A 26,508-nucleotide genomic window follows, 5' to 3' on the forward strand; every position below is an offset into this window, starting at 1 on the left:
CCACTGCCATTATGAAACCCAAGATATCGAACCGAAATTCAATTCATCTGAAACCATACAAAATGGGTATTTTTTTTTATCTGTGAAAGGTGCTCAGAGGTCAAAAATCGAGGTCTGCCGCAATTTTGAAATTCATGATGTCGGATCGAAATTCAAAATGGCCGCTCTCATGACTATTTTGCATCAATATGGGTATTTTTTTGTATGAGGAAAGTGTCTAGAGGTCAAAAATCGAGTTCCACCGCCATTTTGAAACGCAAACTGGTGGACTAAATTCAAGATGGCGTTCTTTTTTGACGATTTATAACCTATAGAAAGACCATAGAGGTAACTCTAAGACCAGAAGGTCCCGAAGAAACGAGCTCAACTTTTTGGCTCAGCTCTGGTACAGTTCGCTCTTAGCTGTTGACATGAGCAGCTTTTTGTCTTTTTTCGGTTTGAGTCACGTTTTTCGATAGCAACTCTTTGTTGCGGTGCTTTGCTCATTATTTGGAGTTCGTTTGCTTCTGTCGTTCCCCTTTTGGAAGCAAACAACTGGAGATGTCCGTTGAAATGAAAATGACGATTAGGTTCAGCTTCCCATATGACTCGCCGAGACCATCGATGGATGAATTTGCAAATTTCGTGAAAGCCGTGGACGCGGATCCCATGCATTTGATCGCTACATATCACATAGCGGAAGAAAAATCTATGTTTATCAAGTTCAAATCAGAAGATTCCATGCTTCATTGCTTGTTGAACATCCGTGAACAATTAACTTTTCATTATGCCGGTGGGAAGTCAGTCGAAGTACGCATGTCAACTGCTGGGGGCACCGTTCAATACATGAGAGTATACGACCTCTCACCAGAAGTCCCGGATTGCGATCTAGCATTGGTGCTAAGGAAATACGGTGATGTAAAGCGTGTAGTTCGGGAGAAATTTCCAGCTGTCTTGTGCCTCGATATGCACACAAGTGTGCGGGACTATGTATAGAAATACAAAAAGAGATTCCCAACTCGCTGCATTTTCTCAATCGAAAAGTGAACATACTCTATCAAGGGGACACTAATTTGTGTTTCCTTTGTAAGGCGGAGGGGCATCGGATGAATTCCTCCCCCAAGCGGAAGGATCGGAAGCAGCCAGCAAAACAACGAACGGAAGAAGAAACATGAGGAAGAGACTAGTACGTACGCTGGTGTAATGACTGGAGGTGCATCGCCAAACGAGGAAGCTGTTGAGGTCCTGGAAAAATAGGTGGTGGTGATGGATGTGACGTCCTTGGACACCGAGAAGAACAGTGGAGAGGAAGAAGAGAAACAACGGCCACCTGTTTTCAAGTGCACAAATGATGCGTATTACTACCACAAATTCGGAACAATGGAATCAGTGCTGAGTTGCATCACGGTACTGACAGCCTTTAGATTGACAAAAGAGATTCCTACGGTTAACAATCGAAACAACTGAGAACCCTTTTTCCGTAAAACTTCTCACCAGTATGACACAACAACCGTGAGATATCGTTGTTTTGCTTTTCTCACTCATTCGAAATATCGCTAACATCTGCCATGTGTTACCATCATATCACCGAGGAAATATATACAGACATGTAAATTGACCGTCATCTCATTTCGAGCATAAATACGGTTATGACGGTCATTCCCCTTCCAAAATCACGGATGAGGCGATAGTTGTGATGTATCAAGGAAAAAGTCTTATCCTGCGTTATACGTTCTTATCATAACCAATCATTATTATTGTAAGAATTCATATCTGCATGAACACGTACTTACCTGCAGCCACGAATGCTTATTCATCGATAGAGATTTTGCAGCTATTGATTTTTTCGGATACCGCTCCAAGAAGAAGGATGCTGACCGCATATCGTATCCACATTACCGAAGCCCAAGTATCAAGGGATCCGTAAAAAGCAAAACCAATAAAAAAAAATAGGAATTTCCCTCTAAATATTGGAATTGTGGCTAGCAATCAAAGCAACCATTGGTATCCATCAACAAAGAAAAATTCAAATCGTTACTTTGAAGTCCGTAAGGGAATGCAATGTATTTCAATAAATCTTCGCTAAAATGTCGTTTATTATTCAGTTCCAACCTGGATCGGGTATCAAGATTGGATCTGCTTGGTTTCGGACAAACGTCAGTTTGATCGTTTGCTTTTAAAACCCAGCTCAGATTGAGGTTTGCACTGACAAAAAGTTCGGTTTCGCACTGATTTGTCGAAGTTCCACCTGTTGGTTCCATGATGGTCCTTGCAATTTTTCGGAGCAATTCAAAAATTTAAGATTTTTCGCTTCACTTTTCACACGAAACGTAATAACGTTGAAAAGATATTTGTTTTGACAGTAAAATTCTCGTGAGTTTGTCAAATGTGAGTTGTGCCAGTTTTTAGATTTATTAAACATCGTAAACAATGACGCGTACGTAAAAGAGAATTGATACTGCCGATGGATCATAAAAAAAGTGAAAGTGGCTTTAATTTGCACGTTAAGAAATTGAATTTTTGAAGATAAACGGATATTTTTCGACATTGTAACGTAATAGCACCCACATATTTATTTGTTACAAGGAAAATGAAAATCCAACGTTTTTTTCAAAATGTTTCGTATGTTCTGAGCTTAACAACTTTTAGCAAGAACAGGAAAATGAAGGAGCATTATTCTCACTTCCCACTTATAGTTAAATGCCCAACAGAGATGATTAATGAGAGAATGATTTTGCTACTGTCTCCTTGTCATTTAATCTAACTGTCATGGATGGCTTTTATGAAGACGGTCTAGTGAGGTAGAGGTGTTTCCAAGTGATATGCTAGTTGACCGTAATTTCTGAGATGTGATGGTTATGCGAGGACGACCGTCCAGGTACAATAACCGTTCTGATAATGCACAGCACTGAATGGAATATACCGAGAAGGAACGGGTAAAGGACGAGAAGTGGCGGGCGCTGCTGAAGGAAAAAAAAAAACAATTGGATGAAGCAAGGGAGTTGAGAGCACGGATGAAAGCGGAAGCTAAACTCAAGTAGGAATAGTAAGAAGAACTCATAAACAATGTCCCACTTAATATTTTACTGTAATTATTACAATATCTAATTGTTCTCGGCTCCGTGGAGTCCTTTTGGACATCTGAGTGGAAAGAAAAGTAGCAGGGGAAATGGCTTTGATGTAGGCCCATGGATATAAGATTGGGCCCATCGCTAAAAATCTGCTATTTATCAATTTTATCTAGATGAACGCGGCATTGGGACGGTACTAATGGATATTTTTGGTCGCTATTGAAAATTTAGTCGATTGCTGAATTTATGTATGGGCCCAAATAAGAGGCATTTAGGCCGACATTACATCCATTTCCCCTAATTGTTTTTTTGGTGTAGGAAAGTCGTCTAGAGGTCAAAAATCGTGTTCCGTTGGCATTTTGAAATCCAAGATGTCGATCCGAAATTCAAGATTGTGTTTTTTTTTTCATGACGATTCATCATCCTTACAAAATGGGTATTTTTTATATGGGACAGGTGGCTAGCGATCAAATATCGATGTCTGCTGCCGTTTTGACATCCACGATGTCGGATATTCGGATTTTCAGGGGCCTCATAGCCTAGTCAGTAAAGGCACGGTATTACCAAGCCGGAGGCGGCGGGTTCGATTCCCGGTCCGGTCGAGGGAATCTTTCGGGTTGGAAATTTTCTCGACTTCCCTGGGCATAGAGTATCATTGTGCTTGCCACACAATATACAAATTCATGCATTGGTATTTGGCATCGAAAACTCTCAATTAATAACTGAGGAAGTGCATTTAGAACACTAAGTTGAGAGCACGCAATAAGCTAATATGCGCTAAGCAATAAGCTTGAAATGCGAACAAGAAGAAGAAGATGTCGGATATTCGAGATGGCGGCTCTCTCATGACTATTCTTCTTCAGAAACCAAGCAATATGGGTATTTTTGGTATGAGGAAAGTGTCTAGAGGTAAAAAATCGAGGTCCACTGCCAGTTTGAAATCCAATATGGCTGACCGAAATTTAAGTTGGCGGTTTTTTCTTGACAATATTGACCATATTGAATTTCGGTCCGCCATCTTGGATTTCAAAATGGAATTTCGATTTTTGTGCTTTAGACGCCTTTCCAATATCAAAAATACCCATATTGCATGGTTTCAGATGACAAAACGTCATGAAAAAGCCACCATCTTGAATTTCGGTCTACAATATTGGATTTCAAAATGGCGATGGACTTCGAATTTTGATCTCTAGACGCCTTCCCCCTGGGGGGGGACGTGCTGTCAAATCAGCCTACTGATCATTCTTGTATGAAACTGGCTCCAAACGTAAACAATCGCTGTAGGTTTCTTATGGCTTGTTTACGTTTGGAACCAGTTATGCGAGGCATGCGAGGTAGGCGACGATTGTTCGTATTTGACAGCCACCTCCCCCCCCCCTTGCCTTCCCCTAGGGGAGTCTCACTTTTAGAATGCCTATTGAATATGCATTTAATTTAAATCAAATCCATTTAATTTCCATCGTTTGCATCAACCATTCAGTGGGATGTGAACATCAATAGGCGAAGATAAACAAACACAACAGGAAAAGAAAACTCGGAGTAGAGAATTCACGAAAATCTCCCTGCAACCTTCTCTGGCAGCAAAGAAAATCTGCGAAACCTGCTCCGCCGAGAACGCGAGACAACTCCATCGAAATTCCGTAGAACCACCGTTGGCAGCATCAGAAATCTCCACCGGAATCATGCGGAAGCTCCTCCACCTAAAAAAAACTCGAGAAAATACCGTACAGATATCCTGAAACTTCCGTTGGCAGAATCAGAATATGGAACATCCGCTGGCAGAATCAGAAACCTCCACCAAAATTGTGCAGAACCTCCTCCATTGTATACTTTATGTAATTGTAGTTTATTTATTTGTCAACATCAACAGACTCAATGTAGCCCCAATGTAAGGTATGTAGTCAAACGTAATCCTGGTGGAACCCTTTATCAGGACAAGACAAAGCTCCTAAAGGGTGATACGGTCAAAATTTGGTCAATATCAACTTGACGTATTTCTTTCAATTTTGCATTTAAAAAACCTGAACACCCCACATTTTGAAGGTGTGTGTGTGTAGAATGTTGCTCCTATTTTGATTTTGGAATTCACTCTTCAGTTGTCAAAATGCCGTCCAAGCAAGAAGAGCAGCGTATCAAAATTTTGCTCGAGCATCGTGAAAATCCGAGCTACTCGCACGCAAAGTTGGCAAAATCGCTAAAAGTTGCCAAATCAACCGTTACAAATGTAATTAAAGTGTTTGGGGAACGTTTGTCGACAGCCAGGAAGTCTGGATCGGGGGGAATCGAAAACCGGAAGCCGCTGAGACGACAAAGAGAGTTGCCGGTAGTTTCAAGCGAAACCCTAACCTCTCTCTCCGAGATACCGCAAATAAGCTGGGTGTATCGTCTACAACCGTGCATCGAGCCAAAAAACGAGCCGGACTATGGACTTACAAGAAGGTAGTGACTCCAAATCGCGATGATAAACAAAATACGACGGCCAAAGCGCGATCCCGGAGGCTGTACACGACGATGCTGACGAAGTTTGACTGCGTGGTAATGGACGACGAAACCTACGTCAAAGCCGACTACAAGCAGCTTCCGGGACAGGAGTTTTATACGGCAAAAGGAAGGGGAAAGGTAGCAGATGTTTTCAAGCACATGAAACTGTCAAAGTTCGCAAAGAAATATCTGGTTTGGCAAGCCATCTGTACCTGTGGCTTGAAAAGCAGCATTTTCATAGCTTCCGGGACTGTCAACCAAGAAATTTACGTGAAAGAGTGTTTGAATAAACGTCTGCTGCCTTTCCTGAAGAAACACGGTTGTTCCGTACTGTTTTGGCCGGATTTGGCATCTTGCCATTACGGTAAAAAGGCCATGGAGTGGTACGCCGCCAACAACGTGCAGGTGGTTCCCAAGGACAAGAACCCTCCCAACACGCCAGAGCTCCGCCCAATTGAGAAATACTGGGCTATTGTCAAGCGGAACCTAAAGAAGACCAAAAAACTGCTAAGGGCGAGCAGCAGTTCAAGGCAAACTGGCTTTCTGCGGCGAAGAAGGTGGACAAGGTGGCTGTACAAAATCTGATGGCAGGGGTCAAGCGTAAGGCCCGGCAATTCGGATTTGGAAAAGCGGAAGCCTAACTGAATATTTTTCCTGAATTTTATACTAATTGAACTTGAAAAAGAAATTTAATTTGATTTTTTAACTAAACGATTTCACCGATTTACACGCGTTTTCCCTTGACCAAATTTTGACCGTATCACCCTTTAGAACCTTCGTCTTCGAAATCATGCAGAACCTCCTCCATCTAGAAGGCAAGAAAAATTCGTTTGAACTTCCAGAAACTCCCGCTGGCAGCTTCCAAAATCACCGAAATCACGCAGAACCTCGTCCATCGATAACGTGAGAAAACGCCGTCGATATTCCCTGGAACTTTCGTCTGCAGCATCCAATCTCTTCACTGGTATCGTGCAGAACCTCTTTCACCGATAATGCGTGAAAACTTCGTCGAAAGTCTCTGGGAGCCTCCCTTTGGCAGCATCTGAATTTTCGAGGGGAGTTTTCATATGTTCACGGCGAAGAGGGCTCCGAGAGATTTCGGTGCTGCCAAAGGAGGTTCCAGTGAGCTTCAACGGAGTTTTCTCGCATTTTCGGTGGAGTAGGCTCGGCACGATTCCAGTGGAGATTTCTAATGCTACCGGAAAATTCGACGGATTTTTTCCGCGTTCTCGGTCGAGGAGCTTCTGGAATAATTTTCTCAAGCCAGGAGTGCGGATTTTAGTGAAACCGAAGTGAACTACAAAACAGGACAAAACCTGGGGGGAGGTGACTGTCAAATACGAACAATCGTCGCCTACCTCGCATAACTGGTTCCAAACGACAACATTTGGAACCAAATTCACATCTGGAAAATCAATGAGCGTAAACAGGTAAGGCCCAGAAATGTATCGTCCCTTTCGTTCTCTGGCTGATTAAATCGATGATGGAGTTTGAAGTCACACCAAAAACCAAGTGTATCGAACTTTGACGGTACAAACCCGATGGAATTCCGAGGAGAGTTATATTGGAGTCCCGAGGATAGTTCCAAAAATTTCTCGAGAAGAAATAATTCTGAGTAGAATTTGAAGACAATTCTGAGGTGAATTGCTAAGGAATTATAGATATAAGGATGAACAGTAGGGTGCGGCATATTTTTCGAATGTTCATGAAACCTAAAATTCATTCGTTTTTTATAACTTCAAAATGACTAGGAAATTGATGTACTCGAGCATGAAGTAAAAATATATTGATTTAGAGGTGACGCAAACGTCTCCTTCAAGAGATCACAGTAGCTCTTTAATTGTTCAATCAAAACTCTTTGCACTATTCTCTTCATAACTGAATTCCTAAATACCGCTGAAACAAGATTCTGATACTGTTTTGTTTGACATAAATTATTGTTACTGAGATATTGTGAACACCCCATAACTCGACTTCATGGAAACCACCTGAAGATATGTTTCACACTTCATTACTTCCATCACCTTGCTAATCGGTTAGATTGAGAGAGATTTAGTTGCAATTATTTTTTTTTTTTTTTTTTTTATTATAGTCACTTTAACGCTCTTGGGTCATTCGTGACTTGTCCGGGGGTGAGATTTGAACTCGTGACTTTGGCGTGAGAGGTATGGGTGCTAACCACTACACCGGGGTCGCCCCGAGTTGCAATTATGTTTCAGAGGTTATGTGCATTAGCTGGTACTAACTTAGCGAGTACCTTAACCAACTACCGACAATTTTGAACAATTTCAATGCTGCGTTTCAACGAAGAGTGATAAACTACTGCAGCCATGACTACTAATGACCATTATCGATCGCATTACTGTCGTTTCTCCCTGCGGTGTCTATGCAATGTACCCGTGTAAAATTTCCCGTTAATTTGCCGTTGGCTTTCTAACGTCTACATTAGCAATGAAAGCTTAACACATTTTTACTCGGGTAGTCTGTCAGCTCACCGCGGGAATTTTCGCTCGTCAAATTTAACGATTCACTTTCAATAAAAGGGTTGGCTCGTCCACACTCGAACTACTCGAACAACCAGAGAAACATAGAAGAGAGAGATGGAGATAGAGAGCAAAATAGGTTAAAAGTTACGAAAGCCATGAGCGATGAAAGTGAATTGATAAGTGAGTGAAATAAATAAAAATACGCAGGCTTGGCGCCAGGGATGGTGTAATTGTACTATTGCGTGACATGAATGATTATAATTTGTGAAAACATGTATTTTCTCCTATGTAAATAGCATTAATTTTTGAAATTCTTAACTCCAAACCAAATTCTGCACCTCTTCTAACGACACTTTTGAGTGCATTTCGACACGAAAAAATCCTAACAACAATCTTTTTCACATTGCAGGTGGTCCTGGACGGCGAAGAGGTACAGATCGACATCCTGGACACGGCCGGCCAGGAGGACTACGCGGCCATCCGCGACAACTACTTCCGCAGCGGTGAAGGGTTCCTGTGCGTGTTTTCAATCACCGAAGACGACAGCTTTCAGGCGACACAGGAGTTTCGGTACGTGCTTTTTCCCTCCGAGTGGTTTGAATTATTTTCGTGACGGTTTCGTCTTTTTTAGGGAACAGATATTGCGTGTGAAAAACGACGAGAATATCCCGTTCCTGCTCGTCGGCAACAAGTGCGATTTGAACGACAAACGGAAAGTGCCACTGGCCGAGTGCCAGGCCCGTGCGCAGCAGTGGGGTGTGCCATACGTCGAAACGTCGGCGAAGACGCGCGAAAATGTCGATAAGGTAGGTGTGGTGAAGCGGGCTTCATTTCATTCTATGTTTGGTTGGGTTTTGAGGTCATTGGTAACAACAAAGCTTTGCGGAATGAGCTAGCCTGCCCTTTAAATGCTTTCTTTTAGTTGTTTTGCTTGTGTTTCTAAATTGGTTTTGTTTTCTTAACTAGCTTATTTGTTTGGACAACAGTTTGTACGGTTTCATGGTGGTAAGCTCCAACCGGTATAATCCAGAGATTAAATCCCGATCAAGAATGTCCGGCTGCTTTGATGTCGACATCGGAGTTATCCCATCAGGGTCGGTATTAAAAGTTAATCCAGGATGGAGCTTACCGCCATCAGAGTAAAATTTGGTTTTATCGCTCACATCGTAAAAATTGTTTTCTTGAAGATGTTCAAAGGTTTTGTGAACTTTTTTCTGAGTACTTCTAGGTCTTCTAGAGGACTAAAAAAAGCAATTTCAAGAAAGTATGAAAGATTTCCAGGTGCATGTGAGGGACGTTGGACATTCCAAAGTGGGAAGAGTGGAAATGCCAATTCCCTGTTGCTACTCTCCATTCATAGGGGCATCTTCGTGATAGATTGCTTATTTTCTGACCGATGGTAGGATGTTGGTGGAAGGAGATTCTCAATTATCCAGGCGATTTTGCCTACGGAATTATCCAACCCGTTTTTAACTCTGAACCGAATAGAACGCAACAACTGCCAATTGAAAGGCACTATGGTCCCACAGAACACATTAATATGTTTGGAATCGGTCAACTGGTTCTGGAGAAATGGCTGAAATATGTTCCGGATTGTATGGGCCATGAGTCAAAATCTGACTAGAAACGAATAAAATCTATTTTTTAATATCTTTATTAAGGAGCTTTTCAGCCCTGGGCTGGTTCGTCTCCGGCCAAAAACCTATTATGTGACACTTCAAATTATATTAGAATTCAAAAACTAGTTCAATGAAAGTCATTTGAAGTACTCAGGACCACACTGGCTACATCCGGACATGGTCCAGATACCCGCGGGGAAGTGACCACTTTCTGACCAGGGTCAAAATCCAGCATGCGATACCTCAAATCACATGATAATTCAAAAACTAGTTCAATGGAAGTCATATGAAGTGCTCAAGATCACGTTGGTCACATTCGGATGCACTATTTCTGAATTGGAAACATTGGTTTCATTTTGTAGTTTAGGGTATTACCTTTGATGGTTTTCTACATTCATCGAGTACCTATTATTCATTGTTGTAAACAATATTTAGAATATACTTCAAAATACTATCAAAGTTACCCCGTTTTACGGTACCTAAAATTACATTACTATTAGTAAGAAGGTTCAGATCCATACTTGCAATTGCTTATTGCAGCTTAAATTCTATTAATTGAAATTATGAAACTAATTATATTATAATGATATATTTTATTTGTAAGACGCAGCAGAGGGGGTAAAGTTTGTGTACGATAAATACAACCTGCCAATTTCACTTTCAAAGGGTCAGTGATTTTATGATTGCTGATTGCTCAGTCATGGCTCATTACAGCTAAAATCGCTGATTGTAACCCTCTGAAAGCAAAATTGACAGGTGTCACACTGTCGTTATACGCATAACTGTCCCATGTTCTATGCAATCCTTATGGACCGTGGGAATCTTATGCGTATAACGGCAGTATATGTCATACACATACTTTATCTTATATCTTACATGTCCTCAGAGTCCAGTGGAATTTGCGGCGTAACCCCCGAAATTTTTGGAGCTTTGTCAACAGCAAAAGGAAAGATGAAAGTATACCGTCCAACATGCTACTCGATGGGAAAGAGTCCACTTCTCTTAGCGAAGCGTGTGAGATGTTTGCTAAACACTTTGCATCTGTCTTCGATAAAAATATGACAAGTGACGTTGAAGCTGAATCTGCTGCCTCTGATACGCCTAGTGACATAGTGGAACTGAGCGCATTCGAAGTAACTCGGGATATGGTACTTTCAGCAGCAAGGAGACTGAAAACCTCAATCTCTCCTGGTCCAGATGGAATTCCGGCAGTGGTGTTCTGCCGTTGCTCAGCTGCCTTAGCAGAACCTTTAGTAGCCATATTTAATGCATCCTTTGAGCAAGGAAAATTAGGAACTATCGAGGTATCACCAGTCTTTCGGCAGCGTCCAAACTGTTTGAGATCATCTTGAGCGAATTTGACCTGAATCGCTCGAAGACCTACAATTCAACTGACCAGCATGGATCTATTCCCGGTAGATCGGTAGCTACTAACCTTTTGGATTTCACCAGTACATGCATCACCGCGATGGAGGATAAGGCACAAGTCGACGTCATATATACTGATCTGAAAGCCACATTCGACAAAATCGACCAGAAGGTTTAGTTTTTGAATTCCGAAAAATATAAATTTAGCTGTAATGAGCATTTGCAAGCTTCGGCAGATCTCACCATAGGTGGATCAATTCAGGTTTATTACTTTTATTTCAGTCACTTTAAACACTCTTAGGCCATTCATAACTTGCCCGGGGTGAGATTTGAAGTTGTGACTTTGGCGTGAGAGGTGTTAACCGCTACGCCGGAGCCGCCCAAGGTTTGTCTTTGATATCTGATGGGCTGTAAAATTGCAGCTGCAGATTTCAGTTTGATTATATGGTACTGAGTCATTACAGATTCCGTCCAAGAGCTTTTCCAACCTAGAAGATTATCTCATATTGGGTCATTATGAATGAATGACGATTTGGTATTTGATATTGCACCTAATATACCATACACATATGTGAAAATTCTTCAATTATTTATGGAACCTTTTTTTTAGTTCTCAAACATGTTTTCTATTGCTACTTTTCATTTTCAATAGTTTATTGCTCCTGAGCAAGCAGGTTTATTGGCATTTTTGTTATTCAATTCTAGCGTTTTGGAGACTATTTTGGTGTTTTCAGACCATTGCAAATCTTCCATAGATTACCCGAGCAAAGTGTGAGATCAAATTAAAAACTAAATGTGCTGTTTTGATGTTGCTGGTAATGATTACTCAAGGTGCTGTTGTTTTGGTCCTTTTAACGGTTCAACATTGAGTGCAAACAAATCTTCCTGTGACATCACATCAAAAACTAATTCTGGTAGCAGTGAGAGCAAACTGAAAACACAATTCGATGTCAAGGGGTAATCAACTCTGCACACTGTGCCGAAGGACATCGTAGCACATTGATTGGCAGACGATGACAAGTATGACAAAGAATATAATATAAAACAGCATCACTACTGCTAGTGTTCACTCGGCTGTCGACAAAAGCAAACCACTCTCGATGTGTGCCACGCGATCGTCTGTTTTCTCGGCAGCAACCATTGTGTGGTCCTCCTCATTGTACTTCATCAGCAGTTCTTTCAGTCGATGCGTCGTCGACTTTAGAAAGCAACCCTTTCGAGATGAGTGTGTGAGTGCTGACCACGTTTTGCGTCCATTGCTGCATTGGAAGCACTCTGACCCTCGATGGCGTAACTGTCATACAATGAAAACACTGGAAACGGCTCAAACTCTGTTGGAGGAGGCTTTTTGGATAGCGGAAGATTGTTGTTGTGGTTGTTTATTGAAAAATTCAACTGACAATTACTGTTTAAATGAAGAAAACTTAAACTAAATAGTTACGGTCAACGGTACGGAAAAGGCCAAGTAGTCGATGACGAAACACGTCAGCTGATACATTGAAGTCGAACATATAAAAAAAGTTGTTGAATTGCCGGCTGATTGCTCGAATTGGCTCGTTTTGTGTATAATTCCGGCTCCGTGGTTCCAAAAATAGAAAGTCGTGTTGACGAAGAGACCTCTCAGGGGCATACATATTTAGCTGTGACAGCAGTGTTGGGCAGTCAATGTCACCTGTAAGCAGCTTTCCAGCGAACATAGCTTGAGCGACCGTCCGTCTCACCTCTAATGGCTCGATTCCCAGGAGACGGCAACGCTCCTCGTACGGTGGCAAGTTCGTTGGGTCACGCCAGTTGAGGAAACGAAGAGCATATCTCACAAACTTGCGTTGAACGGATTCAATTCTAGTGATCCAGCTAGCATGGAAAGGGCACCAAACAACTGAACTTAACTCCAATAAGGATCGCACAAGCGAGCAGTAAAGTGACCTGAGACATAGCGGGTCACGAAACTCGTCGGCAATTTTGAAAATAAAGCCCAATTGTCGATTAGCTCTGGAGATGATGTCATTGTAGTGGATTCTGAAAGTGAGTCTGCAGTCCAAGGTAACGCCGAGATCCTTCATGTGCTCTACACGAGCAAGACAGCGTCCGTAGAGAACATAGTCAAACATGATTGGTTCGATTTTTCGGTGATAGGAAATAATGTTACATTTTTCTATGCTTAGACTTATCAAATTTCTTGAGCACCAGTCAGCAAAAATACCTAACATATTCTGGAGATCCCAGCAGTCCGAGAGGCTTTTAATAATTTTGTAGTTTTTCGTATCGTCTGCATAGAAAACGCGGCATCCTGATGGTATCAGCAAGGCGACATCGTTTAAAAAGATCGAAAATAGTAGCGGTCCTAGGTTACTGCCTTGCGGGACTCCCGAGTTGTTTGAGAAAACATCCGATTCCGACGCGCCAATCTTGAGATGTACATAGCGATTCACCTAGTAAGATCTGAACCAATCCACAGCAGTTGACGAGATGCCAAGTATCTCCAGCTTGGCCAGCAAGATATTATGGTCCACCGTGTCAAATGCAGCTTTTAGATCCATATACGCCGTATCGACTTGCCATCCTGAATCCATGCATCGCAGACAGTTAGAAGTGAACTGCACCAGGTTCGTGGACACGGAGCGCTTCGGGTAGAAACCGTGTTGTTCTGTATCGATATAATTTTTGCAGCGTGCGAACAGAGCACCATTTATGATAATCTCGAACAGTTTTGAGCAGGCACACAGGGAGGTGATTCCACGATAATTTATGACATTCCGTTTATCTCCTTTTTTGTGCACTGGGAACAGATAAGAAAGTTTCCAGCGGCAAAGGAACTCACATTGCTGTGCCGAGAGATTGAATAGCCTCGCAAGTGGAAGGCAGAGATTGGCTACACAACGTTTTAGAACTGATGACGGAATGCCGTCAGGTCCGGAGGCGAACGAGAGCTTCAGTTTGCGTGTTGCGGCTATCACCATGTCTTCTGAAATGCGCGGAATAACGAAACTAAACACATCACGTGGCATCCCAACAGCAGCATCCAGCACTTGTGTTGGCGAAGCGGAGAAATCGTTGAACACTTGCTTGAAATGACGAGCAAACAAGTCGCAGGACAAGATCTAGCAAACGTCCATTTCGGTTCGGAAAAGTATTCACTTGTGTGAACCCGTAAAAGTTAAAACCGTCCAAAAGAGCACAGCAAGCAACCGGCATATGCGAAAGCAGTGGATCAATTAATGGTGTGCCACTGTCTGTAAAGCGCCACTGCAGACCAGCTTGATTGTAGTCACCAAATACGAAAGCGGGAGAGCAGGGACTTAATTGTGACGAAATTGTCCCTAACGATTCCACATGCTCACGGATGATCGTGCAGTCGTTTTTGCGGTCGGGAGGCAGGTAGATTGCGCCTACACTAAGCTTGCTTTGTGGAAGTTCTACGACAATCCACAGCTGTTCCAGTTGACTGGAAATGGGTGACGTACTTACGTAGCTGGCTAGTCTAGTAGATACTCCGCCACCGCGCGATTTTTGACTGTTTAGGGCAGACCGGTCAGTTCTGAAGACGGAATAGAGTGACCCGAAAAGTTGTGATGAGTAAATTCGGTCGTCCAGCCACGTTTCCGTCAGCACAATCAAATCATATTCGGCCTCCGCAACAGCCAGGAAAAACGAGTCGATTTTAGTCCTCAGCCAACGCACGTTTTGGTAGTAGATCCGGAGACCATTCGAGGAGCAATCACGGGAACTAGAAATCGAAAGGACATCAGGTACCGAAAGCTCGGAATCGCTAACATACTCGCCTGAGGTTGCAGGCCGGAAGCCCCCGATACCATCACCGACCACAGAACCGGGACGATGACGATGGCGGATGTCTGCAGCAAGCGCGACTGGGTCGGGGGGTTCGGAAGCTTCCTCAGTGCCTGTTTTAGGGTGTTCCGGATCCGAGGAAGAGCAGGTGGCGGCATAAACTTGCTGGTAGTTGGCAGGACGGATGCATGGACATGATGTGGCTAGTGTGGAGATCGCAGAACCGGAAACACAGCTAGAAGTTGAAGCGGTATCAGGCAAAGGAGAAGCTGAATCGTCAATATACTTGCCAGTAATAGCTGGTTGGAAGACCCCCGACCTACATCTACACTCAGGGCCGAGACGACTATGCAGAGCGCTAGCTGGAATAAGCGCGACTGAGGTAGAGAAATCAGGGGCTTCCAAAGTGCTATCCACGATGCGTCTCGGTGGTGATGGTGGTGGTCCAGAAGCAATAAAGGTAACAGCATTATTCTTGGAAATTGTGTAAACATCATGAAGCGTTGCACTGGAACACGGAAACTGATCAGGCAAATGACTGTAACTAATGTATGCATACTTGCCTGACGACGATGCTTGGCAGACCTCACCACCGAACTCGACCGCAGGGCCAGAACGACTCTGATGGCAGGAAATAGAACGGCTTTGATGGCGGGAAACAGCTAGTGCGACTGGATCGAGTGGTTCGAGGTCTCCCATAATGCGACAGGCAGTGCGTTCTGGTCTACACCGCTCCAATTCACAACGCAAAATCCAATTCTGAATCAGCAGACTGGGTCTAGTCCGGAAATGGGAGTTGAGAACTCGGAAGGTCCCGGAATAGGAGAGATCGTGATGGTAGGCGTGTTCAAACGAGGCAACCACATGTTTTTTGAACCGTCTTCAAATTCACGGAACAAAATTCCTTTCGGCCATGTATCCGATCTAAGAGCAGCTTCGCGTAGTTTGGGATCCATTCCGACTTTGTACGAGATGAAGCTCATACGGCTGATGCCGGATCCTTTTTTGACTAGCGGCACAACCTTAATCGGATCTTCACACTGTACACAACCTTTGACCAGCTTCTCGATTGATTCAGATTTCACGCTAGGATGAATACGAGAAAGGTAAAGCCAAAACAGCTCGGTGGGTTCAGGGACAGTAAGGACCTCGGTAAAGGCATTGTCGCCTGTTACTGCTTTAGAACCACCAACAAGTGGTTTGCTAGTGAGCGAGCCTTCATCGCGGCGCCGTTTTAATGGCGGTTGACGCATGAAATCGGAGTTTGTCGGAGTTGTCAATGCGATTCGTTTCGATAGCTGAGCGATCTGCTGTTCTTGCTTAGCCATTTCCTTCCCAAGCTCAGCGTGTGCGATTTCCTGTCTCTCAGTGATAGAATTAATCACACTGCCAAACGACGAGACGGCAGTTTTGAACCGAGCACATTTCATCAGCTTGGCGCACTCGTTACACATTCAAAACAGGTTCGGGCTAGTGTGGACAATATTCAAAAAAGCCTTATTCAGGTTTGTGCCGCCGCACTTTAGGTGAATCATCCTGTCGCAAAAAGCCATGCAGGAGATGGATTCTTCATCGCCTTTAACTGGTTTAGCGCATTGGTCACAGGCGGAAGTCATGCTGGCTCAGTTTCCAAAAGTGATTTAGAAACAGCGGTGGAGATGCTCTAATACGCAAAGAGGAATTGGATTGTCAAGATCGCCCAATGCTAGTCTGATATCGACAATAACACAACAGTATATACACTACAATATGTCCGATTGAATAACTTTTTCACTGTTTTCACAACACAAAATATGCTCTAATTAGACGATTATCGCAACGAACTGAACTTTCCACTAACAACCAGTACAATATTACAAGTATACCGAACGGAAAAAAACGAATAACGATAGCCCGTGTGATAAAAAATCGACAAATTTAGCAGTGCACAATCACGACGATGTGAATAACAATGTATGAGTATGTATATGAAGTGTTTGTTGTGTTGTACACGGTAAGAAAACATACTCAAACTTAAGTTAAAAAAAACTCAACGTTGGGTTCTATCATTTGAGGTCCGCCGTTGAGTGAATCAGAAAAGCGGCGTTGGTTGAAATTTACTCAACTATTGAGTAATAATAAATGAACTCAAATATAAGTTTATTTTCATTGAGGTTGCGCTTATGCGCCTTTAACCATTTCATTTTCACAAGCGTTGATAGACGAGTGGTCAACACACGGGCCCCGTAATCTCAACGTCCATGGTTCGGTTCCAGTCTGCTCCGTTTTATTATTTTTTTGTCAACTTGGTCATCATGATCAGGATTTTTTTTTTCTCTGTTCGGGACATTGATCTATTGTAGTAATGATCAGGATTACTCAAAATTGAGTTATCTTCTTTAACTTAATTTTACCTAGCCCCACGGAAGCCACGTGATGAATGAAAGGAACTCAATTTTGGGTACTTTTTTTCTTACCGTGTACCTTTTGACTATAGTTTTAAGATGTATTGTATAGTGACCAAGAGTCAAAGTCAATTCGTTTGAGCCTTATCAAATAAATTAATAAACAAAAAAAAAAAGCATCATTGCTTGATGTTGACATTTTACCAATCGTTGCTAAGGATTGCTGCTTTCTTTACTTCAAAGTAAGGGGGAAGTTTTCTTTTTCAGATTAAAGTCGATTTTCCAGCGAGGTTGTCCCAAATCATAATACAAGATTGCATAATTGACGAGACTCTCTGTGGGATGCACTTCTAAAGAAAGTCTACAGGATTTTGGGGACAACCCAAACAAATTAGTCAGAGTCCCCTGCCGCCTAGAATAGGCCTGCTTACACCAGATGGCCATAGGATCCGGACCGAATGCAAATTGTATAGGTAAAGAGAATTGCATAATCCAGTTCCAATTGATGGGTGGTGTCAACAAGATCCCGATGCAGAATGGTCCACCAATCAGTTAACCGGCTGCTGGAGTTAGTGGAAAATATTAATGAATAACAAGCAGAGACAAAGTGGATCAAACGTTGGCAACCGGTATCAAGATTCTGGACCAGCATTTGGATGCTGTTGGATATTAGTCGATGGAAGATGTGGATGAACGTATGAAAAGTGACAAGATTTTTTTCCGTTTCGGGTATTTTGATCACTGCGACCAGTACTTAGATCTATTGTGATATATTCCCCGTTTTAATATTGCTTTACCAGCATGTCGTATCACCATTTTATGAAGCGACCGACATAGACTGACCGAAAGCATTTTTCCAGTCAGGTATTACATTTCGAATGAATTGCACTACTTGGCTGGGAACTGAATTTCAAATATCAAAGGGTTCTGTCAGTCCCTTATCCAGAAAAATACGCCACAAGCAAGTGTTCAGAGTCTTCTTTTTCTATGCCACACAATCGACACATGTCCTCTTGAAGTTTTCCTATTATCTTCAAGTGATATTTACATGGACAGTGTTCTGTTATTAAACCAGTGTACATACTGAGATCTTTCTTTGATAGTTCAAGAATTTTGCTAGTCATTGAAATGCTCGGATTAATAAACCGTTTCGACTGCCTAGCAATGAGAGTGTTGTTCCAATTGGTCTCCACTTTCATTTTTTCCCATTTCTTGAACTCCATTCTAAGAGAGCAAGTAGAAACTCCACAGAATGGTTCTGGTCCTATAAATTGTTGAGATGATCCAAGCCTAGCTAGTGTGTCGGCTTTCTCATTCTCTTGAATTCCGCAGTGACCAGGAACCAGGCAGGCCAATTTTTGGAGTGACATTGCACATTCCCATACAAGTTTAGAATTACGTGTTGCTGATTTCAAAACATTTAGTGCTGCTTGCCTATCATGCAGGTACTCGAATGTCTATAATTTCTATGCAAGCAAATTTTAGAACATTCAAGAATTGCTTGGACTTCTGCTTGGAACACGGTAGGCCAGTAGCCCATAGATATTGAGATATTTATTCCTGGACCTGTTACCCCTGCTCCTACACGATTATCCAATCTAGAGCCGTCTGTATAAAAGACAATTGATCCTGGACCAATATTTGGTCCCCCACTGTCCCACAAATCGCAATCCGCATCAAAGTGATATTTTTTCTTCATCCAATCTTCATTTTGTATCACAAGAGAATCAATATTGAACATTTTTAGTATGCTCATATGTTCTCTAAGGTCCTCTTCAAGAAAGTTCTGTGACCATCGGATCCTTAATGCACTCCTTTCGGTTTCTAATTGAATAAATTGATGCAACGGAAGCAGATAAAGTAGAGCATCTTGGTGTGCTGCTCATTGCACCAGTTTTGAGAGAGTGACTAGTCTTTGCAGTCTCCACAGCTTCTTCAGAACTGATTTTTCATTGGTTTTAGGCCACCAAACCAATGATGCATAGGTTATTCTGAGTCTTACAATCGTCAAATAAATCCAGTGGATCAATTCAGGACACTCTTTTACAGCTCTCACTGTTATGGATGAGCTTTCAAGGTTTCCATTTCGTTAATCCAATTAACTATGCTTTTATCGAACTCATGTTTTATCATAGCGTTTTTCATTGAGTGATAAGATGCATTATCAAATGCTTCTTCAATATCAATGAACGCTGCTAGGGAAATTACTTTTGATTCAAAAGATTTTTCTAGATTTGTAAGTAAGTAGCTGAGAGCCATGAGAAAGACGAAGGAGAGCAACACTAGTTCGTTAATGTACAATCTCAGCGGTTTGGGTCTCCTGTTTATTTATTAGGGTGTTCAAAAGTTCAAAGTCTCACCAAAAATGTATAGCTCAGTTAGACGAATTCAGTACCCAACAGCGACTGCTGACATTAAGAAGCTACTGAAGGTCTATTGCTGCTTCTACTGTCGCCGGTGGGTCGGTAGGTCGAATCCTTCCTGATTGCCCGAGTAGCATGATGATAATGTAGAGGCACATCTTCAACTTGCCGGTTGAGTTCTTATGATACAAGATTCGGTGAACGTCTACCAGAACTTTTTTCTCATGGGTGGACAAATTCTGGCATCAGTCACCCTTCTCCTTCCCGTGGAGGTGCAGAACTTCGAGGTTGGCAACGGTCAGCGTATACTGGCTAACAGTTCCAGCAGTGGCCGACGATTTAGTGCTTGCCGATCTTCTCAATCGTTTGGCATCGTTGAACCAAGAGGAATGAATGTTCTTCAAAAAAAGACTCACATGCGTGTTATTTGATGCTCGTTTTACTTATAAACAGGACAGGCACAGTGATTACCCTTGTAAGAACGTGACAAGGTAAACAAACAATCTCAAAAGTCATAACTGCAAGGTTGCCAAACTCATGTGGTATTGAGACCGACAACTTGATTGCCACACTTCGGCACATTCGGCACAACGCTGGTCGCTGGGCTCAGCTTTCGGCATGTACATTTTTCCTGTTGATAACAAAACGAAGTGTACAGCAAAATGAAAACAAAATTTGTTATTAAATTTCTCAATCGCGTAAACTGAAATCAAATTATGTTCAGTTCAGTTTGATGTTGATATCAAAATTTGATTTCGATTTGCTGTAATTTTGATGCTGGACTTTGCTTGGGTAAGCTATTCGAATTAAATCAAAACGCTTCCTAAGGACCTGAACCATTTAGCGGATTTTTTTTAACTATTGTTTAAAATTTGACGGATGGAAAGTTATCGATTAATCCTGCTATCCGAGCGTGGTTATTTCTGACCGACAAGAAGTTAGATTGTGACAACCGTGGCTGAGTTCTGCACGAATATCGGTCGATTGATAACACAGGGATATTCGACCATGGAAAATAATTTTCGAAATGTCACTTTTATCAACGAATTGAATCTAACTCGGCAGCCTAAGTCGATATATAAGATGCAGATGAGACAACATCGCTGGAATTGATCAAACAATTAGAGGATTTTTAAATGAAATCCTAAAGCTTTGAACTCTGAGTTATTGCCCATAACAAACGATTTTACTAAATTTCATGCTAATCAGAGAAGGTCGAGTTTTCAGATTCGTCATTTGCTCAATGTAAATTTTCTTAATTGTTTGGATATCTTTGCAAATTTGTCAAAGATTTGCTTAGGATCATTCCAAAAAGTCTTCAGTGTTATTTTTACTTCCAGGATTTACCCCAACAATCTATAAATTATGTCCGGTATTCTCCAGAAATTTTCACCATAACAGGAATTCTGTGTAAAACTCTTTAGGAATTGCTTTCAGAAGACTTCTTGAAATTTACTCTTAATTTATTTTCGCATTCTTAAAAATACTGGTCGCGAGAATTTGTTTAATTTCGCTTCATAATTTTCTTGGAATATTCCTCGATAAATAAATAAATCTTTTCTGCCAAAATTTCTTTGGATTTCACCTCAGAATTTTTCTCAAAATGCCCTTAAGTGTATCTATTAGAATGAGTGTTTCCATTTCCCGACCATTTCTGACTACCCCGCAATCAGGAAATAGACAATGCACACTTAATCTAGCTCGGTAAAATCTCCAACAGCCGATTACCTCGGCATTTGCTTTTGCTGATATCTCTGCAAAATATCTGTTTGTTAGCTGATATCTCAGCAAAATGTTATTTGTTAGCTGAGTCTCGGCAAATGTTTTACTGAATCTCAGCAAAATAAATTGCAGAACTGCTCGGCTGTTGGAATCTCGGCGAAAAATTTTAAGTGTGTGGCTCTTCCAATGGAATGGAATTCCCGGGAAACGGGAAATAATTTTCATCAGAATTTTCTCCTTAATTACTTTCGATGAATGACCCAGGATGCAATCAATAGCTTTCTTCAGACTTCATCCGAAAATTTCTTATAAATTCCACTGGAAGTGGCTTTTTCTGGAAACTTCTCCCAATTTTTCTCTGATTTTTGTTTCGTTTTACCCTGAAAGTTCTTCTGGTTTTCACTGCAATTGGCTGAAACCTCTCCCGAAAGTTTCTTCTGACTTCCGCGCGAAAATTCTTCCGACTTCTTCCGAAAGTTCCCTGTGGCTTTGTCAATTTTTCTCGGAATTTTCATTCAATTCCCCTGATTTTTTTCACCATATTGCTGGAAGTTCTGTTTGACTTTGCCTGAAAAATGCTTCCGTCTTCACTTTGAAATTTCATCCAACTTCCTTCGGATTATCAACGAAAGTTTCTTCTAGGCATCCCTCCAAAGTCCAGATCTGGTTTCCAGATTCTTACGAATTATTCTCAAAATGTTTTCTCATAATTTCCAGAGTTTCTGCCAACTACCATCTAAAGTATCTTTCTAGCTATCGCATTAGTCCCTTTCAACTCCCATTAGTACAGACTTCCCCCAGAAGGTTCTTCCGGCAACTAATGGAAATTAATTCCCCTGGAATTGTCTACTGAGGTTTCCTAGTAGTATAATTTTAGTAATAATGCATATCTATCATATGCCTTTTGTAAACAAATAACTATTTCCCGGTATTCTTAACCAAATTCCTAGCCAGATTCCAAACCAAAGGCAAATTTCTCGGGATGTCCTGGGCAGGAGACACTGCTTCGAACTATCATGGAATTCTCTTGAAATTCTCTTTAGTATTCCCTTGGAAATGTAGTTAGATTTTCTTGGAGCACAACTCACAGTTTCATTGGAAATACGTTCAAAATTTCTTACCAAACCTTCCCTGAAACTCCTTGAAATTCCCTCAAAATTTGTGGAGGTGCGACACATCTAAATCTCAATTTCAGATGGTCGGAAAACCATACGCTAGCGCATTAATCTACGAAAAATCGTTTTTCATCTCTTACATCTAAATCCATCTACTCGCATCGCTCTCCATCTTTTTGCAGAAAACCTTCAAAATCTTCATCGATATTCTTTCTATCTACGAAGCATGCACAACAGCAAAGCAATTTTTTTCCTGCATCTTAGATAGAGTCGGCCCCTTCGCAAAATTCTTATAAATTCGTTTGAAACTATCTTCAAACTAACATGACATTATGCAAAGAATTTTTCGAGCTATTTTAAGATTTAGATTTCCATGGAATTAGCACAGACAAACAGACATAACTCTTACATGTTTGTCATCGATCACGCATTTAACGGTCAATTTAAATTTGTCTTAGTTGGTAGTAGCGTCGACTGTGGCGCGCGTTTGACATTTTTACACTGCCGCCATCTGAAAAATGTTCAATGTCTTATTTCTGTTCGTCTGTGGAGTTAGTAGCCATATTTCCTTGCAGCTCTCGTCAAAATTTGTCTTTGATTAATTGATTGATCAACACTTAAGAGATTTCCAGCCCTAGGTAATCTTTGGGTGTAGTTTCATGTGGCCAAGGTTGCCGTAGGGTTAATTTACTTTGAAGGAAAGATGCTGCGAATTCCCCTAGAATGCTTCCAGAAATTCCTTTCGATTTGCTTCTACAGCTCTCTGAAATTATAATCATAATTCCTATAATATTGAAATTGCTACGATATCCAAAATGGCCGAAATTGAGCATAAATGTGAATCATTTCCAATAACAATCAATTACGCAAAGTTTCAAACAAATCCGAACTAGATCTAGGATGTCTCTTTGGTTGGCTTTATTGTAACCGCCCGGTGTCTTTAGAGGCCTCTCTATTGTGAAGAGTATTAATTACATGATATTATTTTAAAAACTACTTCTACCTTACGATACACTGTAAAGTGTTGGCCTCGATTTGTATAAAAATAGGGGTAGGAGGGGCATAACGAGCATCCTATACTCTAGCTTTAAAATTCTAATTGTTCCAAACAAATTAATTGGTAGTAGGTACAATATCATATTGATATTGAACCTAGTACCAATTCTATTGTTCTGAACAATTAGAAATTTAAGGCTAAAGTACAAGTTGCTCATTATGCCCCTTCTACCATTTAATTACCTGTTAATCAATTCTAGATAGAGCTGGAATTAGGGCGTAACAGCCTTTGTAAACAATGACTTCTCTCGATGTTTTCTAGGAATTCAAGGCACGCCCACGTAAACCAACAGAACGTCTTCCCCTACCCGATGGGGATGTTGATTTGCGTAGATGAGTCTTGACTGTCTAGAAATCATCAAGAGAAGTCATTGTTTACAAAAGCAGTTAGGCCCTAATTACAGCTCTATCTAGAATTGAGCGGTGATCCAAATGTCAAGAAGAACGAAATTTTCCACACGTTGCCACTCGATTGTGAGCGGTAGAATGGAGTGTTAACGCTAGCTTTAAGTTCCGTTCCCTAACTGTAACTGCTGTATATTTAGTTAAATAATGTTTATGTTAAGGTCCCAATTTAATGCGTGCGTTTTTGTTGCGGCAAAATTGTTTTGGAACATATTTATTTTTAATTCTGGACTGATGAAACCCAGTTCAAATATTTCGACATCACTTTTCAATCGATTACGACACTTGAGTGAGATTAGTAAACTCCCCCGCCGCATCGCAACCGCACGCATTGCATTCCAGTATAAAGAAGAGCATTCCCCATTCTGTATGTACCATCTTTCTCTATCTTTCTCCTGCCCTTTTAACCCTATCGCTGAAACTTTCCGCGTTTGCTTTTTCCGTCTCTCCGTCACATCCAACACCACCCCCCTTTCCCCACTCATTTCCAAATAGGTGTTCTTCGACTTGATGCGCGAGATACGCTCGCGGAAAACGGAAGACTCGAAAGCACCGAACGGTCGCGCCAAAGACAAATCGAAACGAAGGAAACTCAAATGTACGCTGATATAGGAGGTGGAAGCAGCTGGTGAACCCCGCGCAGTGTGCTGAGAGCGACGAAGAAGCAGAACAAAGCGGAATGCAAAAAAACACACTCACACAAAGGCGTGCGCTCAGCACTTGGCATAAGCACACAACACACGCATACACCTACACAGATACACTCACGTGCAGAACAAAACAGTGAAACATCCGGTAGATAATCTCCACGTTTTTATTAAATATTATTATTTAAGTTTAAGTCGTATCATTACCGAGAGGGAAAGAGAAAGAAAGGAACGGAGAAGGATGACTAGTTAAGCCGAAATGATCAATTTAGAATGAGGAAAATCACTCTCTTAACATTAAGGAGGTTATCAAACAAGCAAATGCTAATTATTTGTTACAAATAATGCAAGGTCTATAAAATATGCTAAGGCGAGAGAAGACGAACAAATAAACTAGGAAGAAATGCATATTAACTAAGCTAAACGAATTGGTGTACATTTTATTTTGCTTTTGCTCTTGTTTTGGTTATTTTCGTTTTCCATAATCCCCATTATTTCTCTATTGGTTTGCCACGCTAAACATATGTTGATTGCGAACTTAATGCTTGTATTTATATCGCTAAACAATAAGCACCGAGCTGGTATTGCACCTCCCAACCCCCTCCCACACCCCCCCCCTTCTCTCCGCTGCGTCAATTCTGTGCTGTGTTGTTGCGAGTGTGTGAATACCGTACCGTACACGTGTTGATGTTATCGTTGTTGGTGTCCGCCATGTTTGCACCTGGGAGCTCGTGTCCGCCATATTGGGTTTAATTTCCATCACCTCCATCATACCATTGTTTACATTCACCTTTTCCTTATTTTCTTTACAATTATTGCAAATTTAAACCACAAAACCAAAACGAAACAAACCCCCGTCAGACTTTCTACGACCTGATTCGGGACATTTCCAATCGCAAGAAGAAGAGCCAGGAGACGGTACAGCAACCGAAGCGGGAGAAGCGCCACTGCTGCCAGTTGCTATAGAAACATCAACACACACACACACACAGCAAAAATAATTGGCGACGAACGCGTGGCTTGTTGCAGGCTTAGGATAAAAATCTTATGCATATTCTCCGCATATGCAGATATTTCGCTGGAACCGCACGTGCATCATCATCGTAATTAGTTTTTAGTTTATCCCGTCATCGTCGTCGTTGTTGTCATCTTTGTGTAAGCAATAAATCGAAAAACAGAATGGACATTGACAGTTCAAGCGTTCTATTTACTTTGCGTTTTTAAGTTATGGATCTATTTCAAATCGTTGTACAAAATTATACTGCGAGAGCAAATACCTACATTTAAAGCGAGAAAGAGAGGCAAGGAGCAAGAATCGCTTTGCATGCTTAAGTTTTCGATTTTAAAATGCTCTTTAAAAGCTTAAGGAAAAAAAAAATCCGAATGCAAATCATAACCTCACTTCTTGTGCCCGAGGAAGTGTGGGACGGAGGAAAATCAAGAACAAATTAAACAAAATTCGTTGTCGAAGTAATTATATACACAACAGGTATCACATCATCATCCGTATGTTTAAGAGTAAACAAATAATAAAACAAAACAAAACCATCTAAACCCTACCCGGGAAGCAACAGTCAGAGATATTATGTCAGGTTTAAGCGAGCTAATTACATTTAAAGAGAAATGTGCAAGGTTTTTTTTGCTATGGAAAAGCTGGAAAGAAACAATCTCTCACAAAAATCAATAAAGACAACAATGAATTTGACATTTGAGCTTGAAGGGGTTTCGCCTTAATCCGAAAGCCGTTACATTTTAAGGGGTCTGTTCAACCGTATTCTTTCGGTTTTGCGTTGACGTGCCGAAAAGCGAGGTTGGTTTCGAGGGGGGCGACTCTATCTACGATGCAGGGAAGATTGTGTTTTGCTGTGGCTCGCTGCGCGCACGCTGAGTAAAGGGTGATACGGTCAAAATTTGGTCAAGGGAAAACGCGTGTAAATCGGTGAAATCGGGTCGGAGGGTTCTTGTCCTTGGGAACCACCTGCACGTTGTTGGCGGCGTACCACTCCATGGCCTTTTTACCGTA

At 41.5% G+C, this 26,508-nt stretch overlaps 1 protein-coding gene across 1 annotated transcript in view; it reads left to right on the forward strand.

The window, feature by feature from the left end:
- The window catches only part of LOC135700004 (ras-related protein Ral-a), a 28,416-nt gene extending 3,507 nt beyond the window's left edge, over positions 1 to 24,909 (forward strand). Inside the window, exons 2-4 of the mRNA XM_065220363.1 lie at positions 8,427 to 8,587; positions 8,649 to 8,823; positions 24,334 to 24,909. Coding sequence (XP_065076435.1) covers positions 8,427 to 8,587; positions 8,649 to 8,823; positions 24,334 to 24,450 — 453 coding nt within the window. The 3' untranslated portion in view covers positions 24,451 to 24,909. The remainder of the gene's footprint in view (positions 1 to 8,426; positions 8,588 to 8,648; positions 8,824 to 24,333) is intronic.
- The last annotated feature ends 1,599 nt before the right edge of the window (positions 24,910 to 26,508 follow it).

The sequence above is a fragment of the Ochlerotatus camptorhynchus genome, unplaced genomic scaffold (assembly GCF_037179485.1).
Source record: "Ochlerotatus camptorhynchus isolate MF236.1 unplaced genomic scaffold, CSIRO-AGI_Acam_v1.1 ptg000124l, whole genome shotgun sequence".
NCBI lineage: Eukaryota > Metazoa > Arthropoda > Insecta > Diptera > Culicidae > Ochlerotatus > Ochlerotatus camptorhynchus.